The 11651-nt window shown below is 47.3% G+C and overlaps 1 protein-coding gene across 1 annotated transcript; it reads left to right on the plus strand.

Moving 5' to 3' along the window:
- The first annotated feature begins 1459 nt into the window (after positions 1 to 1459).
- LRATD1 (LRAT domain containing 1) lies at positions 1460 to 7511 on the plus strand. The gene is made up of 2 exons (XM_065927192.1): positions 1460 to 1673; positions 2654 to 7511. Exon 2 carries the CDS (start codon positions 2690 to 2692, stop codon positions 3569 to 3571), a length of 882 nt encoding a protein of 293 aa, XP_065783264.1. The 5' UTR covers positions 1460 to 1673; positions 2654 to 2689; the 3' UTR covers positions 3572 to 7511.
- The last annotated feature ends 4140 nt before the right edge of the window (positions 7512 to 11651 follow it).

Raw genomic sequence — 11651 nt, forward strand, 5'->3', positions numbered from 1 at the left:
ACCTTAAGCAACAAGATTTTATTCATTCAATAAACAGTAGAACAAGGTTAAAGACTGGTCCTGAAATCCTACAGACCCTGGATAGATTGTTGATGTGGGTATTCAGGCCTCAGTTTCTCATTTGTTGCCATGGGAATATTAGTGAATCCTTAGAGGCAAGAAGATTAAGTCATTTACTTAAACCTCAAAACATAGTGCCTAGTAACTTGTAAGTGGTCAATACTTGTTGACTGTTTTCATTTTCCTTACTGCTGATGAAAACCATTCTACACGGGTCCTGTAAAAAGGCCCACAATACAAAGTAGCATGAAACACAAGTCAGTCCTCAAGACATTCACTTTGTAAACAGGAAGAAAGTCAACAGCGGTAACTTAAACAGGGGTAAGCGCTCTAAGAGTTTTTACCAGCTGCCAAGGAGGCACAAAGGGAACCACCCAATTCTCCCTGTGGAAAGAGGTTGGGATCCACTGAGAAGCTGCAAGAGACCAGTAGAACTAGATGTCTAAGAATGCTTCAAGTCTTAACATCATAAGCTTTTCAAACTGTTGTTCTAAAATTTCACAGGTATGAAAGTAATCCGTTAGCACCCAATATCCAGAGCACATTCATTAATCTTCCATCCAGAAATGCAATCATTAATTACAGCTGGACACCCTTTTCTCAAAAAAAAATCCCTTAACAATGGCACTTCTAGGGGCTGTAAAAAAGAAAAAAAAAGATTGGGTCCCACAGTCGGCATTCCTGACGCGCCCCTTTCATAGACAGACCACTGGAGGCCAAACTCAGGCCGAGTCAGTGAGGAGGCTCGTCGGGGTCAGACTTTTCATTCGCATCTGACACCGCGCTCCTTTTAAATCAGGCGCCAGTGCTAGGTCAGCAGTTTCAGGCGGGTCAAAGGAGAGAAGCCAAGCATCGCAGGCGCAATTTCAAAGGCACTGGCGCCCAGCAGGAAAAACGTCTGTGCCTGTGAGCCAAAGACTAGCCCAGGCGGCTTCAGGAACCCAGGGTCAGGGGCCCCAGGGGCCCGCCTCTGATAATGGCGTTCCTCGCCCTGGGGCCGCACCAAGTGCTCGGGGTGTACTGGGGATTCTTCACCCCCAGACGCAGCTTCACTGCTGGGATCTGTTCTTCCGGACAGAGTACACACGGGAGGATGGTGCGCTCAGTTACGATCGGTAGCAGCAGCTTCGGGGCGCGGAGGCAAGAGGGCCGCCCCTCGCGCGCTCCCGGCAGGCGCTCACACCTCGCTCCCGAGGGCGGCGCGCGCTTCGGTGCGCGGGGCCGGGGCGGGGCGCGCACCGGAGACCCGCCTCTGCACCCCGCCCCCTCCGGCGGAGATTGACGGGGCCTGGACACTCGCCCCAGCCAATGAACGCGTCCCGGGGCGGGCCCTGGAACCAGCGGCAGCTACTACTTAAGAGTCGTCCGCTGGGCTGCACGAAAGCAGAAGAGAGTCTGGACTGCCCAGGTGGAGCCGGCGCCCCTGCCACCGCCGACCGGCAGGCGCACGGGCACCGCGCCGGGGATCGCACCGCACCGATCCGCGCGGGGCAGAACTGAGCCGCAACCTCGCTCGCCGCCCAGGACCCGCTCGTCACCACCACCTCCGCGGCACCCATGGGGACCAGGAGACTTTAAAGGAGTTTGGGGTTTCAGGAGCAGGGAAATCACGGGTACGAAGAGGCGGTTTGCTATGCCTTGGAAACGTGTTTTCTTCGTCCGATTGTTTGGACCCTGTGCCGGGTAGGAGGGAGAGGGGTCTTTTGGCTGCAAGTGGACCTCGTCACACAACCCACAGCCGCACACATGCACCCCGCACCGGCTTCCCCATCCTCCCCTCGCCTCTTTGTTAGGTTATTTTAGACAGAGCAGCCTCGCCCTGGCGCAGCCAGATTGATTCGGCTGCCGGGGGGGAGGGGGGGTGGCGAAGAACTCAGGGGCAGAGTGCACCTGCCTGTGTGGGCAGGTGTGCCAGGGAGCATGGGTGTACGTGCTCGGGGGAGCGTGCAAGCGTAGGGTTGGAATTGTGTGCGAAGGTGGGGGTCCGAGTGTGTCGTTGCGAAGGTTTGTCATTGTGTGTGCATGTGACATTACCACACCAGTGTACCAGCCTGTCAGCGTCTGGACTCTCAAGTGTGCAAAATTTTGCTGGTGTCAAGCGAGTGCCTGTGATGTGTGCAATTGTCATTGTGCGAGGCGCTGTCGGGGAGTGAGATCTAGTGTAAAACTGAGTGGTGGGCTGGGGAGGGTGGGGACTGACATGTGAGCGCAGCTTGCTCCAAGCTCTGGGACCAGAGGCGTCCCTTCCTTCTCTCAGCCCAGCCTCGGTCCTTTCCCGGGTGTCTTGACTCCCACGCTGCCCCAGCCCCCCTGTCCTTCCCACCGGGACCCCGCGCCCTCCAGCCCTCCTGCCTTTTCTCTTGCGGGAGTTGGACCCGGGTTCCCTTACAGGGTCTGAGACTGTGTGGTGGCGTCCGGGGACCGGTGACTTCTGTGCCAGTCCTGGCCCTCCGGTTGGCAAAGGACATTCGGCTGGGACGGTTGACTCGAGGACAGGCGCGCGGGCGGCCAAGTCCCAGGGCCACCGCTCGTCCTGGGGAGGGCCGGGCGCGACTCTGATCGTGTTCTCTGCGTGTCCCCTGTGCTTCCGCAGATCCCCGCTCCTGGCCCTCGCCTCGCCGCCTCATTGATGGGCAACCAACTGGACCGCATCACCCACCTCAACTACAGCGAGCTGCCCACCGGGGACCCGTCAGGGATCGAAAAGGACGAACTGCGGGTCGGGGTCGCTTACTTCTTCTCGGATGAAGAGGAGGACTTGGACGAACGCGGCCAGCCGGACAAGTTCGGCGTGAAGGCCCCCCCGGGCTGCGCCCCGGAGAGCCCCAGCCGCCACCACCACCATCACCACCACCACCTGCTGCACCAGCTGGTCCTCAACGAAACTCAGTTCTCCGCCTTTCGGGGCCAGGAATGCATCTTTTCCAAAGTGAGCGGCGGCCCGCAGGGCGCCGACCTGAGCGTCTACGCGGTCACCGCCCTGCCGGCGCTCTGCGAGCCAGGCGACCTGCTGGAGCTGCTGTGGCTGCAGCCCGCGCCGGAGCCGCCCGCGCCAGCCCCGCACTGGGCCGTGTATGTGGGCGGCGGGCAGATCATCCACCTGTGCCAAGGCGAGATCCGCCAGGACAGCCTGTACGAGGCGGGCGCGGCCAACGTGGGCCGGGTGGTGAATAGCTGGTACCGCTACCGCCCCCTGGTGGCCGAGCTGGTGGTGCAGAACGCCTGCGGCCACCTGGGCCTCAAGAGCGAAGAGATCTGCTGGACGAACTCGGAGAGCTTCGCCGCCTGGTGCCGCTTCGGCAAGCGGGAGTTCAAGGCGGGCGGAGAGGTGCCGGCCGGCACGCAGCCCCCGCAGCAGCAGTACTGTCTCAAGGTGCACCTAGCTGACAACAAGGTGCACACGGCCCGCTTTCACAGCCTGGAGGACCTCATCCGCGAGAAGCGCCGCATAGACGCCAGCGGCCGCCTGCGGGTGCTCCAGGAGCTCGCCGACCTCGTGGATGCCAAGTAGTAGCAGTAGCCTGGAGGGGAGAGCCGCCCGCCCCTCTGGTCTTCTGGCGCCCGGCTCCTCCCCAGCCCCCGGGCTCCAGGCCGGCGATTCAGCATCCCCGCCCCCCGTTAAGTGGCCGCCGGCAGCGGCCAGCGCCCCAGGTGGCAGCCTCAGCCTCGCACCTCTCTGGCGATGGCAGAAGTCCCAGGAACTCGCCCGGGGACCCAAAGGGCGGTGCGCGCTCGGCGGAGCCCCCTAAGGCTGGTGATGGTGTTGGGAGACCCAGCGTGGGCCGCCCGCCCCCTCCTTGGGTTGTAAGTGGGGATTGGAGAATGGGCCGAGGGGAGCAGGGACCAGGCCTTCCTGACCCTCGATCACTCCTAGAAAGGGACCTTCACCGCGCCCCAAACGTGCACAGACAAGGCTGGTGGGAGGTGAGCATCGAGCGTGCCAGGGCACCGATCCGTTCCATATGGATGCGTCCCCAGACGGCAGGATTTCCAAGAAATCGAGCCTGTCCCTTCTGTACTTGTGAATAATTCCACAAGAGAGCACTTCGGGACGCCGGGTTACCCCGAGGCCGCCCGGGACTCTTCCAGCTCTCCAGCCCCGGGCCTCCTGACATTGTTATCCCAGGCTCCGGGCTAAACTAGAGTTTGCCTCCCGATCTTTCCACCCAGGGAAGCGAATGCCACCCCCCACCCGCATCCGCCTGTGAGTCTCCCTTGCTGGCAGAAGGAATGCCTTCCAGGCCCAGGGAGGTTGAAGGCGCAGCTCTTTTGGTGAGGAGGGCCGGTCCCGCTCCCCACCCCGCACTTGGGGAAGGTTCGCCAGGTGTCAGCGAATTGAATTTGTCAAGAGGGTGCTGTTCTCAACCCTAGATGGCTCCCTCCTAGGGCTGCGTTTCCAAAATAACCACATTTTTAAAGGGGTTGGAGGAGAGGGAGGGGAAGACGTGGCAACATTCCAGAAACCAGCATTGTTCCAGCACCATAGCCAGTACACTTCGTTTGGCTTGTCTATAACAGAAATCTCAGAAGGTGGGGAGGTGGAAATCAAGTTTTAAAAGTAGAAAGAGCAGTTTTCCAACTTTGTCAACAAAGCCAATCGTGTTGATGTTTTTTATTGACCATTTTAGCAACATGCTAATAAAATTTCAAATTGAAATTTTTATTTTCATGGCTTTAATCCATGATAGCTTAAATACTGGGGGCCATTAAGAGTGGATTTAGCTAAGAGCTTAGCTAACATTGCCTTTTCACTCTATTTTTCTCAAACCTTATGAGAATTCTGTTTTTGTATATTGTGGTTCTTTTTTTTTTTTTTTACTTTAAGGGCAGCCTAAGTAATGGTGGAGTTTTTAATCAGTGTGTATATTGTGATGAACTTCTGTCAGTTAAGGGGTGTACTGCTTCGGTGGAAATTGCTAGGTTCCATGGTGTTAATTTCTCCTTGTTGTATACCACTACCATCCCATATTTGCATTTTTTGTTTTCTTCATTTCCCCTGATCTTCTGAAAAAAAATGAATGTAGAATTGGTGGCTTTTCCCCCCCCTCCTCTTTAGCCAGTCCCACAGTTTATTCCTGAAAACTGGAGAGAACTTCAAGGATCAGGAGAAACATATGGTTTTCAAAAAAGTAAGGTTGTTTGAAACCCCTTTCCTGGGCAAGGACTTACTAACTTCTCTCCCTGTGTGGCAGCCCCGTCTGATTAACTTGTTACTTGACTCAGTGTGTGTTAGACACACCTCCAGCATCTATTTCCCTTTCAAGGGAATTTGTCAAATAACAGTGTTTAGCTAATTGTTGCAAGCAATCACATACTGACAGCTGTGATTTAGTTGGACAGCAATTATGGCCAAAGCCAGTTTCTTGGCATTTCAAAAATAATGCAATAAAAACTAGTCGAGGTTAGCTGAGACTGGAAATGCATTTTTTTTTCTTCATGGTAAAATGATTCATCTCTGTTTTGTTTTTTGGTTTTCAGCCTGGATTCATTCCCTGATCTTGAGTCAAAAGGTCAGATCAATGAACTATGAACTAGAGTATTTTTCTTAAGCCTATTGAGTGATTTATTTTTTAAAAAATGTTTAAACGCCTATGCTTTTCTTTCAGCACATACAACAGCCAAACTTTTGTAATAATGAACTTATCTTTGCATGTATGGAGAACTGAAAATCATTTATTTCCCTTATTCCCCTTTCAAATAACAGATGGTGGATCCTAAATCGAAATTCTATATTGTATCTACACAGCCCACATTCTTTACTGTGTCCTACTGTATCTTGGCTCTCTGCTGTATTAAATACTATCCTAAGCACTTGTTCAACCAGGACTCCTTCTTGACATTTTTGTCTTACACCTGTCACTCAGAGTGCCGGACTTTAGCAAAAGAAGCAATGGTCTCTCACACTTGATACTAAGATATATTTTCTCTGATGGCATAGAATCTGATTTTGCTCTCAATAAGAGGGTCACTAAAATAGAGGAATTGCTTAGCTTGCTACTCACTGACATTAGCTTAGCAATACAAATGGGTTTGGCAGCCAAACTAGCACTCATGACAATGTTGGTCTATTAAGGATTGGGTTGACGATACTTCTGCAGATTCACAAGAGAAAAACACTAGTTTCAAAGGGAACTTGAAAGGTCTGTGTATTCTTCACATTCCTACTGAAATAATTATTACCTATTGGTCAATGTTAATAATAACCAGTGGCAGAATAATTCCAGTTGTGCAGCAGGAAGAGGCTATTATCAAGACATTAGCTAATATTTTATGCTGAAAATGTGTCTATTTTTAGAATATTCTTAACAACGGGAATGACACCAAGAAGGTGGCGTTTCTCTTGGAAGATGGTACCAGCAGACTTGATTTTTTTAAATAAATGAATATAATATCTCTGGATGTTATCAGAATTACAGAAATTAAGCCAAAAAGCCTCTTGCATTTTAATAGAAGTCAGGAATTTAGTTTGGCTTTTAGTTTTGTTCAAGAGAACAGAACTTCATAGCAATATTCATGGTGTTAAGTGTGGCTGAGCTGGTCGTTGGTCCTCTCAGTGATGTGATTTAGAAGACAACTATCTTTTATCTTTTGACCCCCATTCTTTCTCCACTTTCAGAAGGTTATTCTGAAAAGCAAATAACTAAAAAAAAAGAAAAAATGAATATTTTTACTTCAAGGAGTGCTTTGCTACATATTTGGTAACTAAGAAAAAAGGAGCCTGTAATGGGGAGAAGGGAGGCTACTGCTACTGCTAAGTCACGTCAGTCGTGTCCGACTCTGTGTGACCCCATCCCTGGGATTCTCCAGTCAAGAACACTGGAGTGGGTTGCCATTGCCTTCTCCAGTGCATAAAAGTGAAAAGTGAAAGTGAAGTCGCTCAGTCATGTCTGACTCTTCTCGACCCCATGGACTGCAGCCTACCAGGCTCCTCCGTCCATGGGATTTTCCAGGCAAGAATACTGGAGTGGGGTGCCATTGCCTTCTCTAGGCGTACTTTAAACAAACCAGTCCTGAAACACTGTTATTCCCAAAGTATATCTCTTTGTTTAAAAAAAAACTTGTAGAAGTTACATGTATTGCATTTATTTTTTAAAAGTATATTAATTAGCCTATATACATAAAGTTCCTCAATATTTAAAAATTTTAAATGCCTGTCATGACTGTATTTTATTAACTGAAGCAGTCAAAGTTAGAAAACACTTGTGTCAGATTAGAACATCAAACACAGAGGCAGCTTTAAGTTCAATGTGACCTGATTTTACTAGATTTTCAAATTTTTGATGTTTACTTCCTCTTTGTGTCATGATTCTGTGATGAATGCTTTTGTTTGAAAATGATTCTTTTTCCAGAAAAGTATGCTATTGGTGTTGTAATCAGTTTATCCTAACCGTCTTCCAATATTACCTTATTGATTCTGCGGTGTGTGTGCTTTCAACACCCCTAAGAATTCATTGTCATTCGTATCTAATAAATGTAGCAGGGTCAAATTTCAGTGAAATTGATATTTACTGTGCACACATAATAGAGCTCCCTAATTTACTTTTATCTACTTGTCTATTTTTGAAACCTTCTGCTTTCTCTTTTTTTAAACAAATGAAGAGATGTAGTTAGGTATGCCTTTCAGACATGATTTGCCACATGCATAAAGGGACCACAAGTGAAAAACACAGGCTTTCAGGTTTCTGGAAACATCAGGAACTGTATTTAGAAAATTGTTGTCTGAGACCCAACTCAATATTTTTGTTGAGAATTGCTAGCTATTTGGAGAATATATGTAGATATAGAGATATATGGACATATTCACATATGTATAAATGTACACATTTATATATATGTGCACCTCTGCATATGTGTACACATATATGTAAATTTATACAGATAGCTAGAAATTGTGATTTCATTTGGAGATATAGATTTATACACCTACACATATATGTAAACGATTTAAAATCAAGATGGAGAGTGACTTGAGATCTACAAAAACAGTAAGAAAAGTTCCAGGGTGCAAAATAGATAATGAGGAACTGGGACATCAATGCAGCTCTGCTTAAACTGAAGCGTAAACAAAAAGAAGAAAATATGGGAGCTGCAATTAGTCTCACTTTTAGAAGCCTATGTTCCTTGCTTCCCTAAAACTGACAAAGACTCAAAGGAAAGCTATAAAGATGAGAAAAAAGAAGACACAAGATGAAGCAGAGGGGTTATGAGATGATAAAACAAGCTAATTCGCTTTTCAGCAGGGGCTATCTGTTCTCCATTCTAACTGAAGATAGGCTAAGATCTTATTTTCTGACCAATTTCATAAATTATAAAATCTCCAGTTTCCTAACTTACAGGTTGAATGTTTACCTCATCTGAACTTGCAATGTAAGAGATTTAAGCCTGTGAATATGTTAGGGAAAAGGAAAAACAGTCTTCTCGGCTCTTTTTATAGGTGAGTTTTGTGATTATTGTATTCATGGACAGCACCCAAATAAACACATTGTGCACTTGGCATATAGTAGCCACTCAGTAAGTAGAAAACACCTTACATTGTTCTCAGTGATATTGATCACTTGGAAAAGCAGAAACGCTACCACCTGGCTTGCCGGCTACCATACACACGTTGCACGCGTGCGTGTATGTTCAGTCACTGTGCCAGCCCATGGACTATAGCCCGCCAGGCTCCTCTGTCCATGGGGAGTCTCTGGGCAAGAATACTGGGGTGGGTTGCCATTTCCTCCTCCAGGGGATCTTCCCGACCCAGGGATTCAACCCACATCTCTTATGTCTCCTGCATTGGCAGGCTGGTTCTTTACCACTAGAGCCTCCTGGGAAGTCTATATTTCTTAAACTGAAATTGGAGGATTTCCCACCTCAGAGGGCTTCCCTGGAGGCTCAGTCAGTAAAGAATCTGCCTGCTGTGTAGGAGAACTGGGTTCAAACCCTGGATCTGGAAGATCCCCTGGAGAAGGGAATGGCTACACACCTCAGAAAGCTCACAGAAATATAATTTATGAGGCTTAAGGCTGATAATAGTTAAAGGATATTCTGCATATTATTTGCTTCTAGGGAAAACAAAATTATAACTATCAAAGAATCCAAAGAAAAGATCTTCTCTTATCATTTGCTTGGAAAGGGGAGAGCAAAACTAATTCTAAGAAAAACTTCCACAGCTTCATCTCTCATTTACCTCAAGGAGAAATTTTTCTCACACAAAACCACAAAATCATTCCTTCAGAAGGAAGCTTATTATTGAAACTCTTGCCAGAAATTTTCTTCAGATCTGCAGGGGGAAACCTACAAAATTGTTAGTTTAACTCTCTGGGAAATTTAGATTTGATGGAGTTTGGTCATGGGTACTCTTCTAAATAAACATTACTCATATATTAGCATTTACAAATAATTGTTCTGCCCGTTGGCTTTCATAATCCAATTATTTTTGTTTTTATGTGAACATGAGTTCTGAGCTTAATTTGTTTCAAAGGGGAGAGGCTTATAAAATATTAGGTGTGGATAGAGCCAATATCCTAAATTTTAAGCATAAAATACATGTTTCAGAAGTTAGTGTGATCTACATTCCATGTTCCAAAAAACAGAAAAGATTGTATAAAGCTACTGCTTCCTTAGGAGATTCTTGCCATCAATCAATAATACAGACATTAAGGTTCTATTCAGGCCACAGTAGGAAACGTGCGGTCTTCTTTATCATGAGTATTCTGGTATTTGATTTAACAAATACATTATTATTCTAAAATTCAAACTTTCTCCCTCCAACCGTCTTGCAGCATGCCTGCTCTTTGCTCGATGCCAAGCCCACTGTTTTCAGATTCTCCTGGGGAATGAGGAGATCTGGCTATGATTTTGTAAATCATCCTCCAGCTTCTGACAGCACGCACTTTTTTTCATCCTGCCTTCTGCTTCTCAGCGGATGTGTTTGCCCAGGTCTGAGCCAGAGAGTGGCTAAGTTCAAGAATAGGGTTACCTCGTTTTACAAATAAAAATATAGGCCACTCAATTCCTTCTGAATTTCAGGTATAAGAGGAACAATCATTTTAGTATAGGTACGTCCCATGTTCTCTTTGGGATATTGTTGTTATTGTTCAATCCTAAGTCATGTCCAACTCTTTGAGACCCCATCAACTGCAGCACGCCAGGCTTCCCTGTGCTTCACTATCTCCTGGAGTTTGCTCAAACCCAAGTCTGTGGGGTTGGTGATGCCATCCAACCATCTCATCCTCTGCCACCATCTTCTCGTCTTGTCCTCAATCTTTCCCAAAATCAGGGTATTTTCTAATGAGTCTGCTCTTCGGGTCAAGTGGCCGAAGTATTGGAGCTTCAGCTTTAGCATCACTCCTTCCAATGAATATTCAGGTTTGATTTCCTTTAGGATGGACTAGTTTGATCTCCTTACTGTCCAAGGGACTCTCAAGAGTCTTCTCCAATACCACAGTTCAAAAGCATCAATTTTTTGGCACTCAGCCTTCTTTATGGTCCAACTCTCATCCGTACATGACTACTGGAAAAATACTTACACTAAAAATGACCTGTATCTGAAATTCAGACGAAGCTGAATGTCCAGCATATTATTTGACAACCCTCCTCAGGGAAGACCTTACCATCTCTAGGAGACCTCTGCAATTTTAGAGTGGACAAACTAAAGATACATCCCCTACTCATATCAAGGAAGTCTTATCAGATCACTCATGTGTCTTTTAAGGCCAAAGCCAGATTCAGGTCCAGAAACTAGCACATAGTCCAAGAAAAACCTCAGAAGGAAGAGTTTACAGGGTCTCTAATCACTGAGAGAGTTGACTGTGCGAATGGGGATGGGGGAGCGTTTCCTGTGTCTCTATTCTTCTATTCTTTTGATAATAGAACATGACATCCTGTATGTTGGGGGTATGATGAATCCTTTCCCAGACACAATCAGAAATATTCTACACCACTGTTTTTAATCACACCTGCTAGTAATCCAATCTGGGTCCTCACCTTCCACCTGGCTATTTCCTAGCTTCCCCACCTGTCTCCCCGACTGGCTGTTCTATCCAAACACCTACAGCCATGATATTCTTTCTCATTAGAGATCCACTGCTCACAAGATGAAGGCCAAGGTCCTATACGACAGTCAGGGTGTTCCATGGTCCAACCCCTGTGGATGACCAACTGCATTTCTCTCAACTTGCAGAATTTTACAGAACATGGATTTTTCATTCACTCTTCCATGACTTTCTATGTTGTCCCCCTTCCCCTGATTGCCATCCATGATTTCTGAATGGAAAATCCTTATTCTCCCACCCTTCCTGGCCTATCTCCAAACCACGCCAGCATGATTTTGGTCATTTCCTTTGTTCCCAATGAATTTGCCTATACCTCCCCCAGACTCACCTCCACTGCAAATATTGCTTACACTTGTCTCTCCCTACACTGAGCTCTGTTGGAGTAGACCGGGGACTCACTCATTCTTGCAACTGTAAAGTTAAGTCAAGCTCTTGTGATAGGTGCTCAGTTAGCACATACTATATAAAGGGAAGAAGTGGGGGAAGGGAGGAGAATTGACTCCTCTGTAGTATATGAGTAGAGAAGGGAATGGCAACCCACTCCAGTATTCT

This window comes from Muntiacus reevesi, chromosome 3 (genome assembly GCF_963930625.1).
Source record: "Muntiacus reevesi chromosome 3, mMunRee1.1, whole genome shotgun sequence".
NCBI classification, from domain to species: Eukaryota; Metazoa; Chordata; class Mammalia; order Artiodactyla; family Cervidae; genus Muntiacus; species Muntiacus reevesi.